At 38.8% G+C, this 21,776-nt stretch overlaps 1 protein-coding gene across 2 annotated transcripts in view; it reads right to left on the bottom strand.

Moving 5' to 3' along the window:
• Window positions 1-780: 780 nt before the first annotated feature.
• Window positions 781-21,776, bottom strand: part of sema4ab (sema domain, immunoglobulin domain (Ig), transmembrane domain (TM) and short cytoplasmic domain, (semaphorin) 4Ab) — a 44,301-nt gene continuing 23,305 nt past the window's right edge. Inside the window, exons 11-15 of one of the 2 annotated variants that reach the window (XM_040123253.1) lie at window positions 20,912-21,101; window positions 17,038-17,153; window positions 13,231-13,394; window positions 5,644-5,738; window positions 781-4,568 (exon numbers count right to left, since the gene is read on the bottom strand). In XM_040123253.1, coding sequence (XP_039979187.1) covers window positions 3,730-4,568; window positions 5,644-5,738; window positions 13,231-13,394; window positions 17,038-17,153; window positions 20,912-21,101 — 1,404 coding nt within the window. In that variant the 3' untranslated portion in view covers window positions 781-3,729. The remainder of the gene's footprint in view (window positions 4,569-5,643; window positions 5,739-13,230; window positions 13,395-17,037; window positions 17,154-20,911; window positions 21,102-21,776) is intronic. The other variant, XM_040123255.1, reaches the window with a different exon arrangement.

Genomic DNA, 21,776 nt, shown 5'->3' with positions numbered 1-21,776 from the left:
GAGATAGATTTGTTGTTTTTGGGGGGCTTTTTTTTTCAACTCCTGGTAGATTTAAGTTGCTTTCAGATTTGCAGAAGTCATCACAGTCATTCCCCCATAACTGGGGGAAAACATGCAAGATTCATCATCTGCCATTGTTCATTTATAATGAACAACACACTGCTGTAATGAGAGAAATGTGTCATGTATCAGCTGTACAAAGATTCATGTAGAATTCATACATTTTAAAAGACTACAGGGAATATATGAAGCAATACATTGTTACAGGCATTACTTCAGCTAGTGTCCAACTACAAAACACTTAACTCCCAGTATGTTTTACAGATCAAAAGATATTTGTTTTGTTTACCTCTTCCCACAGCAGCCGCCTGCTGGTTTGTTTGGTGTGAACAAGAAACATCAATGCACACCCTCTACTGGCCAAACATGAGTGGACTGGCAAGCCAGGTGCTTATTTCCCAAATGTTGGACCGTCTCTTTAAGTATCTTGTACTTGCTGAGCATGTACAAGATCTTGTACATGCAAACAAGGTTTTATAAGCTGCAGTTTTTTCAGCCATACTGATTTTTAAGAGTAGGTAAAACACCAGGTGACACCACAGAGCCATATGGATTCAGGCCTGAGAGGCATCCGGGCCTCATCCATTTTACGAACTCTCAGTACACTACAGCACTCACAACCTGCCCTTTATGAAATATCTCACCAGTCACCGTTTTCATGACAACAGCAAGAGAAAACTTGACATTAAATTTAATTTTTACACCAGAGGATCAATATGCCTTAAAATAACCATACCAGGATTTCTGTCATTTACAAATGTACTACAAAATCATGGCATTGCAAGGATAATTAAACTGACAAAAACATTAATTTAAAGATCTGTTAACACTTTAAAGAGGACTTAACTATCTTCCATTTTTTTTTAGATTTTTCCACCTTTGCAATTAATAACTTAGTTTTATAAATAACATTTCTGAAACGTCAATGACTTGAGACAAATATCGACATACAAACGTTACTGCAATTGCACTAAGGTACTGTATGGTTTCTTAAGAATAGCATTTATTTGTTTGTTGATATGATAGATGACTTTATTCATTCTAGATTTTCATTTCATCAGTGATGCTGGCCATCTGAATGAGCAGTATGGTCATCATAGTGCCATGCACCGCAATGGGCATAGTGATGTCATTTAAAAATACAGTAGCCAAAACACATTGAAAATGTTGCCAGTGAGCCCAATACGATACAAAGAAGTGATAATTGTGCTGAAGGTATTACAAAGGTAAGCATTTCTCAGAGTTAGCAAGATGTCAAATATTAACCAGGCTTATTTATGCAGCATCTCAGAGTCAAACATCTGTGCTAATATGAAAACAGTCTATCAGTGATGTAATTTGGTCCTGATTTTCCATGGAGAAGAAAAGTATTCAGTCAGGTTTCTTAACCACGGAAAGTTAACCTCCTCAAGTTAATCATTAACCTTACCAAATCTGTTTTCATTCTCCCGCAGGTGTTGAATGGAAAAACAAAATGCAACAACTGGTTATTGGATTCTGGTGCAAATTCCAGTTATGTTGATACATGGCCAACAAATAAGCATTCTCCTGGAGAATTCTATGTGAAATCATCTTAATCCCCTATCCAGATTACAGAAACCCTTGCTGTTTCTCATTTGTTTTAAATGTCTCATTGTTTCCCTCACCCTGTCTTGGATGCAGGTAAAGATGTGCGGAGGGAGGAATCATGTTTATAGATAACTTCCTTGCTTAGAGAAGGCTTCCTATTCTCTGAACTGTCATTTGAAGACATGTCAGTTTCTGATGATGACAGCACAGCTGAATCACAGCTGGATCAGATGTGATTCAGCTGTCAGTCTGCAGGTACTAAACAACTCTGTATGCCTTAGACAACACGATGTACTGTCCAAATACTAATAAGGGCACATGGTTACTGCTGCCAGCAACACTGTCACATTGAAGTGACGTCCTCCAACATGACCAAAGTGACTGTGAAATGTCTCTGTGTTTCCCCTTATATAACCAGTTAGACAAGCAGCTGCACATTAATTAAAAACCTGTATTTTTATTTTTTTTATTGTGAACAGACTGTCAGACCACAGTTTGTAAAGTTACTGCCCAAACAATGAAAGCACAAAGCAAGCAACCCTTTATTTACTTATTCATTATTTTGTTTGTAAATTCACTATGTAAATATCCAGGTTATGATGAGAATGTCTTGCAATTCGTAGAAACAATTTAGTTAAATATATATCTTAGGGAGAGTGGAAATTATGTAAATACATTTCACATCAAAAATTACTTTCTACATGATGGACAGGGATGTTCACCCTCATAGATACCAATATTTAATTGTAACATTTTTACTTTTGAAAGACATCAGCCTCTCCTCTCCCTTTCTGTAATATTATACACGATACAGGTTAGAAAAAAAAAACATTCTTTCTGATGAATGAAGAATTATGCTTCCTTTATTAATCAGACCCACAGTTACCTCAGATCCAATCATTTTGACTGAACAGCGAGTCAGAACACAAATAAATCTAAAGTTGGTGGTGATATTACACCTGAGTTGAATCTGTTATGTATTTCTGCATAAAACAGTAGCATCAGATCATTCCAATCAGTCGCAGTGTCCAGTCGCTCACAGACTCCTAGTAAAAGGGGTGTGTCAATCCAGTAAAATACTTAGGTGAAGAATTTTCTATTGTATCATCGCTCATGTTTCCTCCGGGCTGCCTCCTTGCTACTCCAAAAGGAAATAAGGGAACTGAAACTCCCTTCATGATGGTGGACCAGATCAATGTCTGAGTCACCCGTGGAGCGAGGAGACATGAAATAAGGCCAATGTGACATACCTTGAGGGTACGTCACTACTGTACTGTGCTGCCACATCATGTAAAGAGAGCCTCTTTGCATGATGTGGCAGCACTGTGTCATAGTGGAAGAGGTGATATGGATGCGCTGATAGTGTCCAAATGGCCCAGTGTGTATGATTCACAGGAAATCAGTGAGAATTGTCCAACAGCTCCACCAAACATCACCTTAACTGTAGCCAGGGCACGTTCACATTCTGTCTTTAATGCCATCTCACAGACAAATTATCATACTCACTGGACTGAGGAAAACTGTGCCACAGATATGCTTCCTCTAAAATGTGTTTGGCAAATCAAATTAGCAAAATATAACCGTATTCCCTAAGAGTTGCATACACAACCATGTCTGGTTTGCCTGTATGTAAAATGTCGGATTGTGAGAAGTTTACTGAACATAGGCCTGGACTCTAATGGAAATTTAAAAATCTAACAGTTCTGTTAGATTATGTTCTGCATAACTGTAGCGGTCACTTGCTTTGCATCGAAAACTGAAAAAAAAATATTGAAAGAACCAGCTGCAGTTGGATCAGCTTGTACCCATCAGTAAGTGAAACATTCAGGACATCACAGCAAATGTGTTTTGGCTTCTGGCAACAACAAAGAAGTATGTGACAGCATTTAAGTACAAACGACAAATTGTCTCTCCATCTTATTAGATCAAAATGTTACCAATTAGGATCACAGGATTCCACAATCTTTGTACTTTGTGAATGGCTGTGCAAAAAAAACCTCTCACTCGGCTGACTGACAGTCACCATGATGACTCTGGTACCTGGGAGGCCCCCCACTTACCTCTAGTCTCATCTGTAACAGTTTAAATGTGTAGGACTGTTCAGATGGGCATATTGGGCAAATGCCCATTAGAGCCTGTGAGTGCCCCATTACAACCTAGGCCACTGGCCTGTCCGCTGTGTGGGGTTTTTCCATTGCGTTTGCTCAGAAACTGGTTCTCGCTGTAGGCCTCCTGCTCCACAGGGGTCCTTCTGTCAGAGTCTATTATTGGAGTTCCTGCCTGCGGGGCTGTTCGGCTGTGGAAACGCTGTCTGATGACATAAAAAAGCATGGTGATTAGCAAACTGAGGCAAAGCACCAGCAGAACTGACACAACTACCAGCTCCTTTACATAGCAAGGGCCTCGAGCTGACTGCAAAGGCTCCCCTTCCCGAAACTTTGTCTCTTTCTGCCCAGATTCCTTTGTCCATTGGGTCAAGTTCCTGCTCAGCTGTCTGGTGATGACCTGAGTGTCCCTGCTGGAAAGTGTTGGCTCAGTCTCTCCTTGTCTTGTTGCTTTTCCTTTAGGCCAAGTCCCCACAGAGGTGTGCATTCCAGGACCGGGTCTGGCCATAGCCTGTGTGGTGGTTATGGAGTGTGTCTGAGGCCAGGTGTAGCTGGTTGGAGTTTGAGCCATGGGGCTGCTCTTCTGTTTGACATGATAGATGGCCATAGTCTGTTGGTAGCCGTTCTCGGTGGATAGGCAGAGGTAGTGGCCCAGTGTGGCGGGGGTGGCCACAAAACTCAGACTCCCGTCCCCCAGGTGCAGGTACAGATCTGAGGACAGCCGGCTATTGGGACGCTCCCACAGCTGTTGGGACAGCCGCGATGCAGCAGGACACTGCAGCCGTACCACTTCATTCAAAGACACTGACACCAGCTCACCTGTAGGACATGATGCTGACATACAGATTACAACTCACCAAAACCCAAAATACACCAAGACTCTCCATACCCCCCTACAGAGTGTCATTAGATATCACGAAAACTGCCAGTAGCAATCTACACATGCCAAAGCATCTGCTGCCCAGTAAGGAAATGCATAAATGTGTGAGTTACATGTGCATGTCCACAGCACATTATTAAAATCAAAAGGCTGTAAAGTGTATGCAAACTAATTTTCTTCACTTGCTCATTACATACTCCACACAAAGTGTGTCTACTCTGACACAGGTATGGGGGCTATGCGAATTCTCAGCATACACAATAAAAGCATACAGCAGTTTCATTGGGCCAATTTGTGCTTAGAATCTCTTAATGTACATAGAGAATGTAAATCTAATTTGATGGTGGAGCAGGGTGTTTAAAAATGGCCACTGTGGCAGGATGTGTGTTGTAATGCAGTTATTCTCAATCCTGCTCCTGGGGACTCAAAGTCCCACTTTGTCAGATGAGTTCAGGTGTGCTCGAGAGCGGCTGAACGCTGAAATCTGTTTAGTTAATCAGGTGCAGGTAGAGAGATAGGAAATGTGCAGGCTCAGTGTCATAAGGAACAGTAGTGAAATCACAGTTTCGGTCTATGAAATGCTCCATAATGTCTTTAAACTGATAAACAATGCATATTGAAGACTATTGTCTTCTTTAGTGAACGCAGCTGAAATATGTGGATAGATTTACTTATAAACACTCACTATATTTTTAACAAAAGCATCTCTATTACATGTCCACTGACATGTTTGTTTTTACACTTTAAAATGTCCCCTCAGTACAGTCAGTCACAGTTCTTTAAAACAACATTATAATGGATCCTTATCCAAAATATCTGTACATTTATGTTCTAGTAAGCAACAGAAATGTACTGTTTCAAAGTCAGCAGGCAAGCCAATTTAATTTTATAAAACAGGTATATCATGAGCCTTAGTGCCATATCAGAAGATCTATGAAGAACATGTCATCCTGTGAATGTCATCGTTTCTTAACTGGAGTATGTAACCAACTTATGCAAAGCAAAGCAGTTGAGATAAGTGACACTTACCTGCAGGCAGTTTGTTTGGACCAAATCTGGCTCTATGTGTTAATGTAACACTGGTGCATGTCTCTTCAACATTCCCTCGGTCTATGTCCTGGCCTCTGAGGAGGGAAAACTACAGTCAACAGAGAAGGCTGGTACAACTTTCATGGCTGTTATCTTGAATGATGAGATTTTTACTGGCAATATTGTTTCTTTCTCTTAACTACGGTCTGTAGGCAGGCTGGCCCAGTCCTCTTTCATGTCGCCAACCATATAGTGAGTTGGCGTTGGTTTCAGTTCATTTACGTTAACAAATCAACGCAAACAAAAGCTAAACCAAAATACTTAAAGGACAGGTTCACCATTTTCCAAGTCTGTCTTAAAGCAATAGTCAGGTGCACTCGTGCACATTGAAAGAGATTTTGTTTGCTGCAATTATTCCTCCTGTTCACACTGGACATTATGAGATCCCTTCCTAATGCACTTCCAGTTTAAGAGATGAGGCACAACATCCACAGTCCTTGTTTTGTGCAAAAATACATTCCAAATGTATATTAAATTAAAATGAGGCTTCAGCAGTCTCGCCTATACAAATTAAGTGGTTATCTTCCTAAATTAAACTCTTTTGTGTATGAAATCTTCTCCATTGCAGCTCAGCATTCAAACAGTGTCTGTGGCAACAGAGAGAGATATTTCTGTATTAAGAAGGCTAACTTTGGATGAATTAACTGTTGACTGTTGAAACTTCACACTGACCTCAGATAAAGTTTGGAATATAATTTTGGACAGAATGAGGACTATGAATTTTGTGCCCCATCGGTTATATTGGAGGCATATTCAGACGGGATCTTTTAATGGCCAGTATGAACAGGAGGAATGACTACAGCAGTGCTCACACGGGCACTTGACTATGGTTTTAAGACTAAATTGACTTGAAAAACCTATCCTTTTAGGTACGAGGGTTATCATTCACTATCCACCACGGTCTTTACAAAAACAGTAACACTCTCGGCAGCATGCAACTCTTCTCCCTCTTTCCTCTATTGTCAATCCTTGGGGTCTTTTTCTCTGACAGACTCATATTACATGAGACCTGCTTTCCTGAACCTTGCAGCCACTGAAACAAAACAAATGACAATTTGTGACCGTGACAGTCACTCCCCCAATAAACAAACAAAAACAAACTAAAATTAAAAAAAAACTGACATGACTGGACAGACTCATTAGAATTTACTCAGTTTTTTTCCTTTTAGAATCATACATCTAAAATAAACTATACTCTCATGAATACAAGACAATTTTCACAAGAAAATCTTTCCAATTAGGGTTTTAGAGAAACTTTAACCACAATAACTTTAACTACATCAGCCTGAACCTGGAATTTTTTCAGCCCCTGGATAGGGCATCAGCTACTACGTTGTTCTTGCCTGAAATTTGCTTGACCTCAGTGTTATAAGGCTACAACACCAGGCTCCATCTGAATGCTAAGGCACTGGCATGCTAATATACCGTGGTCTGAATAAACCACTATCTTGTCATCACTAGTAACATAAACCTCTTAATACTTCCCAGCCGACACCAAAGCTAAAGCCTCTTCCCTGGATGTTGAGTATGCTTGTTCATGCTTTTTTGGCTTCTTGGGAAAGTATGCAACTGGTTTCAGTTCATCTAGGTTAACAAAGAGATGCAGACAGAAACTGCTTATCAGTTGGTCAGATAGCTTCGGAGACCAACTCCCCCCTATACCGTTTTAATGTTGGATTGGGACTTTCTATAACAGGCGATCCGACATCCACACCAACCTCACTCAGTGATTGGTTAGCTGTGTGAAGGTGAGTACGTAAACTGGGTTGAACTTCTCTCTCAGCTCTGTTTTTCATTTGTCTGTCAAATGTTTTTAGTAAGCATGTTGACATATATACTCAAACACGAGCACAAAGATATACATATAGCCATATAGATATACAGTGGTATGAAAAAGTTTGGGAACCACTGGTCAAAATTTCTGTTCTGTTCCATACTTTGAATAGCTAAGTGAGTAAAAGATGAACTTCTCTCTAAATGGCATGAAATTAAAAAATAACGCATTTTAAGCAAGATTACTTTTTTATTTCCATCTTTTATAGTTTCAAAATTAAAAAAAAGGAAAAAGGCCCAAAAAAAAGACTGGGCACCCGGCATGGTCAATACTTAGTAACACCACCTTTAGCAAGTATCACAGCTTGTAAAAGCGTTTTTGTAGCAGCTAAGAGTCTTTCAGTTCTTGTTTGAGGGATATTCACCCATTCTTCCCTGCAAAAGGCTTCTACTTCTGTGAGATCCTTGGACTTTTCTGCATGCACTACTCTTTTAAGGTCTATCTACAGATTTTCAATGATGTTTAGGTCAGGGGACTGTGAGGGCCATGGGAAAGTTTTCGCCTCTTGAGTTAGTCCATTGTGGATTTTGATCTGTGTTAAGTATCATTATCCTGTTGTAAAAGCCATCCTCTCTTCATCGTCAGCTTTTTTTTTTTCGAAACATACCTTTACTCATTGTGGCCAAAAAGTGCTATCATAACTCAATCATTCCAAAGGACTTGTTTTCATAATGCATCAGGCTTGTTTAAATGTTCCTATGCAAACCTCATGAAGGTCTTTGGCAGTCAAAATTTGCCTTTCTAGCAATCGTACGAGCAGTTCTTTCTATACCTTTTCTTGGTCTTCCAGACCTCAACCGTTCCTTATTTTAATTATTTATTTATCTTAATTTAAAGAGTGCTAGGCAGCTTTTTAGAGGAGCCCATGGCTGCTGATCGTTGGGTCAAGGTTTGGAGAGTCAGATATTTATAAAGCTTTGGAATTTGCATCAGCTGGCCATTCCTAACAATGACAGTGAACCAGCCACAGCCCTAACAAGCTAATTAACATCTGAGACCTTGGTAATAGTTATCTGAGAGCTCAAATCTCTTGGGGTGGCCAAACTTTTTATAGTGCCCCTCTCCTTTTTTTCACTTTAAAATTGTAAAAAACAAAAATAATACACTAATCTTGCTTAAAATGTTGAAAAGAATTTTTCATCTTTAACTTCATGCCTTTTGAAAATCAGTTAATCTTGTACTCACTTAACTACTCACAGTAACAGAAATTTTGACCAGGGGTGCCCAAACTTTTTCATGCCACTGTACAGTTAGATTGCCATTTGCTCTTTTCGTTTTCACGTTCGAACATACGTATAAAAAATAATACGCTTTGTCATCTATCCAGTATGTATAATGCTAATATCTGTAACCCAATAATATAATAAAAAGTTTGGGTGTGCCAAACCCCCTACTCTTGTAGATTTGCAAAGGTGTTTCATGCCAAATCCATGTGTTTTGTAGTTCCATAGAAATGGGACTACGATTGAGTCTAATTATTTAAGAAGGATTTGGCTGGCAACACTACGATACTCTGAAATAAATACAATAATTGGGGCCAAAACAGCATTTCAGTTGCATTAATTCTGCCAAGTAATGATATCTGAAGTCTTCCAAAACTGTATATTTGACTGTAATTTAGACAATAATAGAGGAAAATTTGCCTTGACTAAAGAGGTGTTGCACTTTGTAACCTAAATTACTATATATGTGAATTTCTCTGGAGATATGCTAAAAGGGAGCTCGCTTTTACTACAGTTTATCTTATATGCAGAGAAGGTCCCAAAGGAATTGATTTTGTTGAGTATATTCGAAATATTAACTTGTGGCTGAGTGACTTATAACAAAACTTCATCAGCATACAACATCAGCTTTAAAGTGAAGTAATGGCTCTTGTAATTTCTTCTACAGAAATTTCAGAGTTCAACTGAACTGACTCTCCCCCATCTAAATAAGAAAGGTTGCATTTATTTATGAAATCTTGCATAGCACTTTAATCTGTAATGTTTTATGACTTTTACAGGTTTTTAAAAAATTGATTAAATGGGCCATTAATGTCTTCGGGCTTCATCAAAACCTCACCTTTGTCAGATTTAATTTTGTGTTTCGTGCAATCTTTTTTCTGTTTTCTAAGTTGCTGTGCTAAAAATCCTTGTGGTTTGTCACTATATTCAAAATATTTTTGTTTGGTGGATAAAAGTTCTTTGCTAACCATTGCTAAGAGTATCTTGTTATATTCATATTTTAGGGATGATATTTTTTTATGTAGTTCATTAGAAGGTGTCCGGTCCTTCTCTTTGTCTAACCGCTTGATTTAATGATCTATTTCAAGAAATCTGGCCTTATTATTCTTCTTTCTAGAAATAATAGTAAATGAAATAACACAATGTCTAAGAAGGGCTTTAATGTCCTCGCAGAGTACAGAAGGGGTGGTCTCTGAATTGTCATTAGTGTCAAAAGTAAAGGCATATCTGAGTTTTTAGATAATCTCACAAGTTTTTTTTCGGTTAATAACAGAGGGTTGAGCCTCCAACATAATTGTGGTTTCTGTATATTCTGAATATTTAAAGTACAAGTGAGAGGACTGTGATATGAGAACACAATGTTCTGATATTTTGCATTCTTAGCATATAACATCAATTTTGCATTAATGAGAAAATAATTTATCCTGGTGTATATAGTTATGTCTTGCTGAGTAGAAAAAATATTCTCTGCCAGACAGATCCCGATTCTCCAGATGTCCGACATATTAGTAGTGTTAATGAAAGTATTAAGGAAGAAACTCGTACTGCTTTAATATATTCTGTGGGTAAAAGATCTGTCTAGACACGGATCTAACACACAGTTGTAATCCCCTCCAATAACAAGATTTGTTAGGGACATGTCTGGTATAAGGGACTTCACTTTCATAAAGAATGATGGATTGTCTATATTGGGTGCATATATATGTTCAGTAAGGTGTGAGGTGTAGAATATATTTCACCAGTCACAATCAAGAACTGACCTTTATTGGATATCGTGGCTTATGAATGAAAGGAATGCCTTTCCTCATCATAACTGCTGCACCTCTTGCTTACCTGTATATATGTCTTATTCATTTGCACCTTAGTCTGGTATGAGAATAATTTTTAAATGAGTCTCCTGTAAAAATATTATATCTAGTGATAATGACTTACGATGACCAAAAACTTCCCTCCCTTTATTGGATTTTTCAGATCACGCACATTCCAACTAGCTAGGGTTAGACCTCTCCTCCTTCCCTCAGTATTCAGATCATCTTGTATTGACTTCACAAAAAGCTGCAAAGTAAATATCTATTTTGATTAGCCCTCCAAATTGTAATTTTAAAGTAGTAGGATGACTGGGTCCCATCCCCATCTACCTCTTAAAACCCCAAGTAAATTCCCTGGAAAAATAATCTACACAAGCGAAAAACAAAAATATACGGAGCTGATAATAAACAAACTTGTACATGAGTGTACTCCAGGAACTATTCAAATAATGATTACAATAATGAACAAATAAATAATAATGAATCAAACTAAAATCTATTACTTCCCCAGGCTGTTACTATTAATCTCTGTTAACCTTAGCAACTACTAGCCTATTTCTCCTCTGGACAAATAACTCGTCAGTTTTAGTAGATTTGAATATAACAAAAACAAGTATGTAACAACTTAAGTACAACTCAAAGTCCCGACAGAAGTTATTCTTGCATTGGATGTGAGCAAGGCTTTACTCAAATGGCATCATAGACAATAGAGCAGTGCAAAAGTTATGATAGGCTATCTAGGAAATTGTTAGATTATGATAAAGAAAAAAGAGCAGTATATTTTAAGAACTTGAAGAGGCCAAGGCCGTTTGAGTGCAAATTAAACCAGTAGGCTAATAAACAATTAACTAATTCAGTTGGTTCCCCTATTCAGTTATTACATATGTTTAGTCTATTAAGTAAATCAAACATGGAGCACTTTTGAAAAAAAAGAAAAAAGTTGAAAGCTCATCGTTCCAATGGCATTTGACCGGCAAGTCTGTGTCTGCTCATTTTTTTTCAAGATGGAATGTGGATGTCGATATAGGCAGCCCGTAGTCCAGTGTCCTCTCAGACATGGGATTTGAGGTTGATAGTCTATATTATTTAACCTGCCTAGTGTATCCCTTTTGTTACCTACAGTGGCAGTCCAAAATGTTGCTCTGCATTATCCTAAGCTCCCTTGGGGTCAGTGAATTATTTTTTCACATTTCCATGCATCGCCATCAGTCTGGCCGGGTACAACATTCCATATCTGACATATGGTCTTCCTCGTAAAATCTCTAACTTTAGTGAATGCTGCTCTCAGAAGGGGGGAAATCTGGAAATATGTGTATTTTTAGTACCTGGTATTCCAAATCCTTCTTTTCCATGGCCCTCCGTAATATTTCTTTATGAATGTGATAATGATGTAATCTCAAGATGAAAGGTTGCGGTGGGTCTCCTGGTTTAGGTCTCTGCTAAATGATTATTTGTGCTCGGTCTATTGGAGGTTTCTCCTCCATAGACAACGCTTCAGCTAGGAGTTGGGAGATGAAGTCTTTAGTCTTTGGTCCTTCTTTTCCCTACGGTATTCCCATGATCCTAATATTGTTCCTTCTCCAACGTGCTTCAAGGTCTTGAAATTTTTCATCCAGTTGTTTTTTCCTTGCTGTCAAATGGTCCACTATATTCTGAAGTGTAGAGAAGGTATCAGAGTGGTTTGTAGCACATTTCTCTAACTCTGTCAGGGTTAAGTCATGTTTGGTTAAGGCATTTTCAGTTCTGAAATAGACTTCTGGATACTTTTATGTAGGGATAAAATCTCACCCCTAATGGTAGCACGTACTTCTGTTATGCAGCTTTCTACGGTGGCACAAATATCCGATTTGATCGAGTTTTCCTCCGCCCTAAAGGCAGCAATGGCTGCAAGCACCATCTTGTTCGAGGGTTCGCTCTCACTTTTGATGTTAATATTCAGGGTTTCCGAGTCTGGCAAGTCCTAGGCTTCTGGGCCTCATTTGTTACACTTACTATTTCTGTCATCTGAATGACTGAGTGTAACACTATGAATGTCTTCCAGGAGAGACTGTCTGACTGTTATCTCATTATTTAAACAATATCACCCAGTCCCGTTAAAATACCCAATAATTTTTCAGTCAGTTTTGTTATTAGTTGAGCCCAGCCGAAATATTGGTTTGTTTGTTTAGTTTATTTATAGTTTGTTTTTAAATATAAAATATTCATCGATACATAGATATTGGAAGTTTTTACTCCCTAAAATCAATATTGGCATTGGCCCCAAAAATCCAGCCACGGTTGGGCTCTAGTTAGGAGTGGTGAAAATGATTCAAAACATCGGAAACTTTGTTTTAATTCTTGCCATATGATAAAATCTGATGGACATGTGTTCCATTAGTCACCCTGACAGCACTGAAGTATAGACTGCGGGAAAGACTCCCTTATTATTATGTATGTACAAACACATCCAATGGGAATTTAAAAAATGGAGGCTGCTCCTAAATGATAAAAAAATTTTCTATTGTTTTTTCAATACCTTTTTATTTTAATAAAAAAAGTGTTAAAAGAAGTCACGTATTTTATGTATTTCTTTAAAATTTTTAAAAGTTTTTCCTGAAAAGACTACTCTTCTCAATATGAGACACTTTCAACATAAAAAATGGCAAAAACTTGTTGTACTCACAGACTGGTCTGAGTGTTAGAGGCCTCCACACAGGCCCTGTTGACAGGGTCCCAACCACAGAAGGGATCTCGGGCCAGAACACACTGAGCACAGGTCCAGTAAAAGGAACAGTTCGCTGTTGGAACCTTCACCACACCCTCTGATGTACCAACATATATCAGACCCTGCAAGGGGACAGAAGGAGATCAAACAATTCTAAAATAACTCTAAGGTACATATGTGGTAAACAATCTTTGGCATCTGGTGCAATGGTATAAAATAAGAAAATCAGTAAGGTGATTCACTTGGATGAGTCTCTTTATTTGCCATAAATGTCAAGTTTATCAGAGAATAACAAGTATACACAGTGCTGCGTGTTTCCAGTGAGACATTAACTACACAGAGCCAAGAAGCTTACTCAGCATATGACCATGTCTTGGACCAATCGGTGTCAGCATATTATCCATTTTATTTTTTCCCTGCCTTGAATGATATGGTGCACTGCATCAGAAAAATCAACTATTACGCTCATTGCATGAAGGGGTAAACAGACAAACACTGACAAGATATTTTTCTTCACTATCTCCTGCAGGGTTAAACAGTCCATCGTGTGGTGAAACTGAGTTACTATTACCAGCCATGGCAAAGACTACAATCTTTCATTTCAATCATTTTATAGACATGGTTAGACACAATGATGTTGAGTTTTTGAGAATACCTAAATCTTATAAGGAAATGTTCAGATTTTTACAAGGATGGATCACACACCTTTTGAGCAAGTCAAACTCAGGACCACTTTGCTAAGGTCACTTAAATTAATTACATGCCTGATTTGTGCATAAGCCGCTGGTCCTGATGGCATCACTAGCCACGTGCTGAGCACCTACGCTGAACAGCTACACTTTTAAGCTGTCACTGGCACGGTCAGTTGTTGCCAAGTGCCTGAAAACAGCCACTGTTGTTCCTGTTCGAAAAAGCTTTCTGGGGCCACATGTCTGAATGACATCAGGCCTTCACCCCCATTGTCACCAAGTGCTCAAGAGACAAGTCCCAGCTCAACACTGTTCGTCCCTCCAAGCTGGTCAAACTTCACAATACTGGTTTTAGACCCTCCATTTGTAATTTGTCTCCAAAGACTTTGGTGAAGTTCTTTCTGATGCACCATTGAGAGCATACTGCATCGAAGTATGGTACGGAAACTGTTCTGTAATTAGGAAATGTTAACTTAACAGGACCGGTGAAGGTCAAGCTGAGGGACTGGAAGACCTAGAAAACATTCAGAGAAAACTGCTACAATTGCGAGAAAGAAAAATCAAAACCCCCATTTAACTGCAATAGACCTTCAGGAAGATTTAGCAGATTCTGGAGTTCTGGTGCACTGTGCTATTGTGCAGCGTCACCTGCAAAAATATGACCTTCATGGAAGGGTCATCAGAAGAAAATCTTTCCTGCATCCTCACCAGAAGGTTCAGTGTCAGAAGTTTGCAAAGGAACATCTAAACTAGCTTGATGCATTTTAGAAACAAGTCCTGTGGACTGATGAAGTTAAAATAGAACTTTTTGGCCACAATGAGCAAAAGTTTGTTTGGTGAAAAAAAGTGCAGAATTTCATGAAAAGAACAACTCTCCAACTGTTAAGCCCGGGGCTGGATCAATCATGCTTTGGACTTATGTTGTAGCCAGTGGCATGGGGAACATTTCACTGGTAGAGGGAAGAATGGATTCAATTAGATACCAGCAAATTCTGGGAGAAAACATCACACTGTCTGCAAAAAAGCTGAAGATGAAGAATGGATGGCTTCTAAGACAGTATAATGATCCTAAACACACCTCAAAATCCACAATGGACTACCTCAAGAGGCACAAGCTGAAGGTTTTGCACATTCCGCCAACCTAAACATAATTGAAAATCTGTAGATAGATCTCTAAAGAGCAGTGCATGCAAGACGTCCCAAGAATCTCACAGAACCAGAAGCCTTTTGCAAGGAAGAATGGGCAAAAAATCCCTCACACAAGAACTGAAAGACCCTTACCTGCTACAGAAAGCTTTTACAAGCTGTGATACTTGCCAAAGGGGGTGTTACTAAGGACTGACCATGCAGGGTGCCCAAACTCTCGTTTCAGGCCCTTTCCTTTTTTTGTTATTTTGAAACTGTAAAAGATGGAAATAAAAAAGTATTCTTGCTTATAATATTAAAGAAATGTATCCTCTTTAACTTCATGCAATTTTGAAATCAGGGTCATCTTTTACGCCCTTTACTCTTCACAGTAACAGAAATTTTGACCAGAAGTACCCAAACTTTTTCATGCAACTGTATATACATGTAATCATATATTCCATACATTATCACTCATTCTGTTAATTTACAACCTGTTATATTTCATACACCAGTAGTCACTCTGTTTTATTGTATAACCTTTATATATATTATTACAGTAACATTCATATTGTTTATTTGCACTTTATGTCTTATTGCACTTCTGCCAACTGCTTGTATTCATAAATAGCCACATGATGGCACCACTGTTTGTTAATGCATTTTTATCCCCTCTTTAATTTGTTCAGGGTTGCAAGGTTACTGTGCATAACATGGCCAAACTGTTTACATCCAGATTTCAGTGCAGTAGATTGGAGACAAAACTTCCTTCCTTTCAATTAAATTAAATTAAATTAAATTGAATTGAATTTGTTTTATACAGTGTCAAATCATAACAGAAGTTATGTAAGGGCATTTTGCATATAGAGCAGGTCTAGACTGTACTCAGTATAGTTATATTTACAGAGACCCAACATTCCCCCATGAGCAAGCACTTGGCGACAGCGGGAAGGAAATCCTCCCTTTTAACAGGTAGAAACCTTGAACAGAACCCGGCTCATGGTGAGCTGCCATCTGCCTCAACCGTTTGGGTTGAGAAAGAAAGAGAGAGAGTGAGAGACACAGATGGGGGGTGGGGGGGTTGGGGGTGGGGGGGATAGCAGAATACACGTACCACATAAAGATGTTCACTTTCACTTGATTAACAGATGCAGTTTCATACTTCTTCACCCTCAAAATATCTTTAGTCTACTACAGCTGACAGTTCTCGTTAGGACTGCAGAGTTTTGCTATATTGTTCTTGCTACTGATTCTGAGGTAATACCTGTAACCAGCATACATACAGTATGGTATGATGGTGAGAAGAGTTGTCACCAAAGCAGGCTGCCATTTCAGTTAGACTGATACCTTATTCACAACTCAATAAACTAAAGATAGCTAGCTTACTTACCAGTACATTAGGAAGAATGTTAATTCTTTATCTATAAAAAATCCTTACTCCTATATTTTCTCCAATGGTCAAACATAACTGGTATTTATAACTGTCTTCCTTACTCTGTGACTTTTCTATACTTGACCTCAGTGCACACTTGTATACTTCTGACTGTGCTTTTCAGATCATGTTTCATTTTGATCCACACATCTCGCCGCTCAAGGTGTTCAGGGAAGGCTTCAGTACATCAACACCCTGAACATGATAACAGTTTGGGAAATGGATGGATGGACGTATAAAGCTGATAGACCTCCATCTGATATTTTGCTCAACACACAACATAGTGACATTTTAAAGATAGACGAGACATTAATGTTTATTATTACTACTACCATCATTGATAAAATGTGTATTATTGTACCTATTACCTATTGTTCCATTGCAGTTGCCCTGGGTTACAGTGTGAGAGTTTATTGATGACAACATATTAAGTTTTGGATTTAAGCTATCTTTAAGGTATCTAGTTTGAATCTTTGACTTGAACAAAATCATAGTGTAAATGTCTGTCTCAGTGTTTACCTTGGGTATGGAGAGCTTCATGCTCTTGATAGGCTGGGGTTGCTCAAAAACCTGGACCTCCTCAATGATGTGGGCCCCACTCTGCAGCAGCACTGCTTTGTGTAGGTAACCAGAGTCTGAAACAAGATTAGTGAGAAAGCCCAGTTCATGTTAATACAGTGGACAGACAGTGTTTTGATGGTAAATTGTTTAAGGTGCCAGCCAGCACTCTCAGATACCACAAGGTTTCTCAGTCCAATCCAATCATTCAACCCAAATCCCCAAACGTATGGTTCATCCCAATAGATGAAAGACCAGTTAGAACTCTACACTGGGTTGTAAGCCTATACTATTTGACCAAATAGATGGAGGGGAAGAAGAAGAAGTCTTCATAAGTTTTCAAGATTTTTTTATTATCATTATGTATGCATTACCACAAAAATCCCAAATAGTCTATGAAATAAGCATTAGTAATCCAACATTATTCATTATGCATCAACATTAATTATTATCAGTTATTCTCAAGTCAATTCAATTCAATTTTATTTATATAGCGCCAAATCATAACAGAGGTTATCTCAGGGCACTTTTCATATAGAACAGGTCTAGACCATGATCTTTATAGTTATATTTACAGAGACCCAACATTCCCCCACGAACAAGCACTTGGCGACATCGGCAAAGAAAAATTCCCTTGAACAGAAAGCGACAGGAGGAGAGAGGAGAGAGAAGAGAAAGCACAAAACTATGGGAGAGAGAATAAACCAAGTTAGCGATACAAATGTGTACAGATGGAGAGGAGGAGGGGGAGAGAGCTTGGTGCATCATGAGAAGTCCCCCGACAGGCTAGGCCCTATAGCAGCATAACTAGGGGTTGGCTCAAGCCAAGCCTGAGGCAGCCCTAACTGTAAGCTTTATCAAAAAGGAAGGTTTTAAGCCAACTCTTACATGTGGAGAGGGTGTCTGCCTCCCAGTCCAAAACTGGAAGATGGTTCCACAGTAGAGGACACTAATAACTGAAGGCTCTGCCTCCTATTGTCCTTTTAGACACTCTAGGAACCACAAGCAAGCCTGCATTCTGGGAGCGCAGTGTTCTACTTTGGTAATAGGGTACTATGAGGTCTTGAGGACATATCTCAACACCCACTGCTTCAATTATAATGATTATCATCTATTATTATATTTAGTTTTATTAGTACTATTATTCACCCTATTATTATAATTATTAGTTTTATTATTAGTCTCAATATTTTTACACATCATTATGTTATACGTCTACTGTGCTATGCCCCCCCCCCCCCCCCCCTTCTCCCTGCCTCCTTTCTCCCACCCTCTCTCTCTTTCTCTCTCAACCCAGCTGGTTGGGGCAGATGGCCGCCCACCATGAGCTGGATTCTGTTCAAGGCTTCTGCCTGTTAAAAGGGAGTTTTTCCTTGCCGCTGTCACCAAGTGCTTGCTCATGGGGGAATGTTGGGTTTCTGTAAATATAACTATAATGAGAATGGTCTAGATCTGCTCTACATGAAAAGTGCCCAGAGATAACCTCTGTTATGATTTATAAATAAAATTGAATTGAATTGAATTGAATTAAGGCATGCTTGAAGTTTAGCTAACTGAGGGGTTAATCGGGCTTCATTGACAAATACAATTGGGTATCATCTGCATAACAATTGAAGTTTATGGAGTGTTTCCTAATAACATTGCCTAAAAGAAACATATATAGGGTGAACAGAACTGGTCCAAGCACAGAACCTTCTGGAACTCCGTGATTAACTTTTGAGTGTATTGAGGATTTATCGTTAACATGTATAAACTGAAATTGATCTGATAAATGGGACTTAGACCAGCTTAGAGCGGGTCCAATAATGCCAATTAAATGTTCCAGTCTCTGTAATAGGATATGATGGTCAATGGTATCAAATGCAGCACTATGATCTAACAAGACAAGTACAGAGACAAGTCCGTTGTCCAATGCAATTAGAGGATCATTTGCAACTTTCACCAGTGCTGTCTCTGTGCTATGATGCACTTCAAATCCTGACTGAAAATCCTCAAATAAACTATTATCATGTAAAAAGTCACGCAACTGGTTGGTGACAGCTTTCTCAAGGATTTTAAGAGAGAAAGGGAAGGTTAGATATGGTTCTATAGTTGAGTAAAACATCTGGATCATGAATATGCTTTTGAATCAAGACATATTGATGATATCTACTAAAGAGGTGCTAACTAAGGGTAAAAATTCGTTAAGCAGCCCAGTTGGGATGGGGTCTAAGAGACAAGTTGGTGGTTTAGATGAAGACATTGTTGAAGTTAGTTGGCGAAGGTCGATGGGAGAGAAACTGTCTAAGTGGACATCAGGTTTTACAGCTGTTTCAAAAGGTTCCTATGTTTGAAGATAAATCGATGCAGGTTGAGGGCAGGAAGTGGTGAATTTTGTCTCTAATAGTTTGAATTTTATCATTAAAGAAGCTCATTAAATCATTACTACTGAGAGCTAAAGGAATAAATGGATCCATGGAGCAATGATGAGTAATGGGCTGCTCTGGCATTGCAGAGTGCCTTCCTATATGTTTTAAGACCATCATGCCAGGCTAAGTGGGATTCTTCTAGTTTGGTAGAATGCCATATCATTTCAAGTTTTTGCGTAGTTTGCTTTAATATGCAGGTTAGGGAGTTAAACCATGGAGCAAACCTCCTTTGTTTTAATCATTTTCTTTTTTAGAGGGATAATAGAGTCAAGTGTCAGTCTCAGACACGGACATCTTGGTGACAGTTTTGTGCATCACAGCTCTCATCTAACATTACCAGTTCTGACACCAGCACAGTGAAATGTGACCACGTGACAGGATTCCAAGTTACAACTATGCTAGCAAGTTGTTGAAAAAGTCAAAAATCCAGAATAACTTCCAAATTTGCAAAGATCATCCCCATAAACTTGAGTGCCAGATATGCCAAAAGAAATAGGGAAATCACAATTAAAACAAGTTTGTTGAAATCAGCTGAAAAACTGTAAGTAAAGCTTAGCTGTCTTGCAACTGCTAGAAATGTTCTTTTTTCTATTTTGGCTGATGTTTATGCAACTTGCATGCTAACAAAATAACGTTGAAGTCCGATACCCACCACACTCAATGCAACCTTCCAGGATTACAATTAACAATGAACACCAAGACAATCCTATCTAGAGTCAGCCTGCTGTCACTGCTCCAAGTCAGCACAGTCCAATGCACTATAATACTGAATTAAAGAGGAGGAAACATTCACCGATCTGACAAAACTGCGAACTTGTGTAGTAGAGTTTTTAGTTCAGCTGCAGCAGCTCTCTCATGCTAGCTAACACGTAGTGGACAAACAATACAAATTGATCAATTTCTAATCAAAGTTGCAAACAAGATAGAGATAAAAAAGTGTGTCAATGAAGAAAATGAAGATACACAACAGCCACTGAAAATCAAAATGAGGATGCCGCAGAGGGGACAAGCAGGCAGACTGTAGGTGGTAAGAGTAAAGAAAAAGAAAGGTAGCAGCTGTATGAGATGAGCAGAGGAAATTTCAAGAAAAATTGACAAATGCTTTCTTTATTCGTCCTCCATTATCTAACCCTTTGTGTGTAATATGCAACCACGCCTGCTCTGGTAGTAACTTGGTGGCATTTACAAACCACAGAGGATAAGAAATAATACCTACACTGAAGCCAGACAGTCTGCATCATGTCAGTATCGCTGCACAGCAACTGGCACTACCTTAGATGTTGCCCATGGGACTGAGAAAAGTAATCAACAGATTGAGTTTTTGCTAAACAGGAAGTGAGATGTGGTAAATTGATGCTTTTCAAGTGTGTAAATGCCAAAAAATAGGACATACTGTTTCATAGTGGTCTGCCTCTCACAGGGCCTACCTGTAAGCAGAAACAGGACAGTGTAGTCTCTATTGTTGGCAGCCTGGACTCTCTGGACAGTCAGATGGTTGTAGTTGTGCTCAGCAGACACCATGGTTAGACTTCTCCCAACTGGCCGCACACTGTCATCTGCCAGGAAGTTTTCTTTGACAAAGCGTAGGGCGTTGTCTGTAGCGTTGTGCAGACCACACTGCAACACAACAAGGGAGTTTGACCATATCAGAAATTAAGCACAGTGTGTTAGGTTTCACTGTATTAAAATCATTATAAGAATCTGAGCATCTCCATAACGTTATTCTTACTCACAGCATAGAGTGAAGGGAGAAAAAGAGAGGGTCTGTATATCAGACTGTGTATGATACACCTCCACTGAACTGAAATAAACTCAAAAAGTGGATTTTCTCAAACTGATTACCATCCTGTTCATACTCCATCCCATTCATAAAACACGGGTCAACAGCAGTTAGCAGAGTAGCAAGCAGATGGAGCTGAGTTACAGCTGGTGCTAGAGGAGCTGTCAGAGAGACATTTAAAGGTACCCACACAGAACACAGAATTGTTCTTAATATAAACAGATATTTAATAAGTTTCTATTTATTTACCACAGTAGATTGATTGTAAATTTTTATACAGTTTATAAAAACATTTTGCCGTACTCGACAATAAATGTCAATTAGCACAAGTTCAGTGTATACACAACTACAATAAGTACAGTAGGTAAAAGCTGAAGTAGGAAGTTAGTCTAAAAACTGTGATAATACTTAAAACAGTGGGTAAGCATTTTACTGTTAAGGTTCATTTTCTCTTCTAAACAAGTTTTTCTAATGAGGAGGTTTGTTTCAACCTGTCTAATGATCTGATTGCG

Source organism: Xiphias gladius, unplaced genomic scaffold, assembly GCF_016859285.1.
Source record: "Xiphias gladius isolate SHS-SW01 ecotype Sanya breed wild unplaced genomic scaffold, ASM1685928v1 HiC_scaffold_1483, whole genome shotgun sequence".
NCBI classification, from domain to species: Eukaryota; Metazoa; Chordata; class Actinopteri; order Istiophoriformes; family Xiphiidae; genus Xiphias; species Xiphias gladius.
Note: the sequence above shows the minus strand (reverse complement) of the source record. Positions and strands in the feature narration are given on the sequence as shown.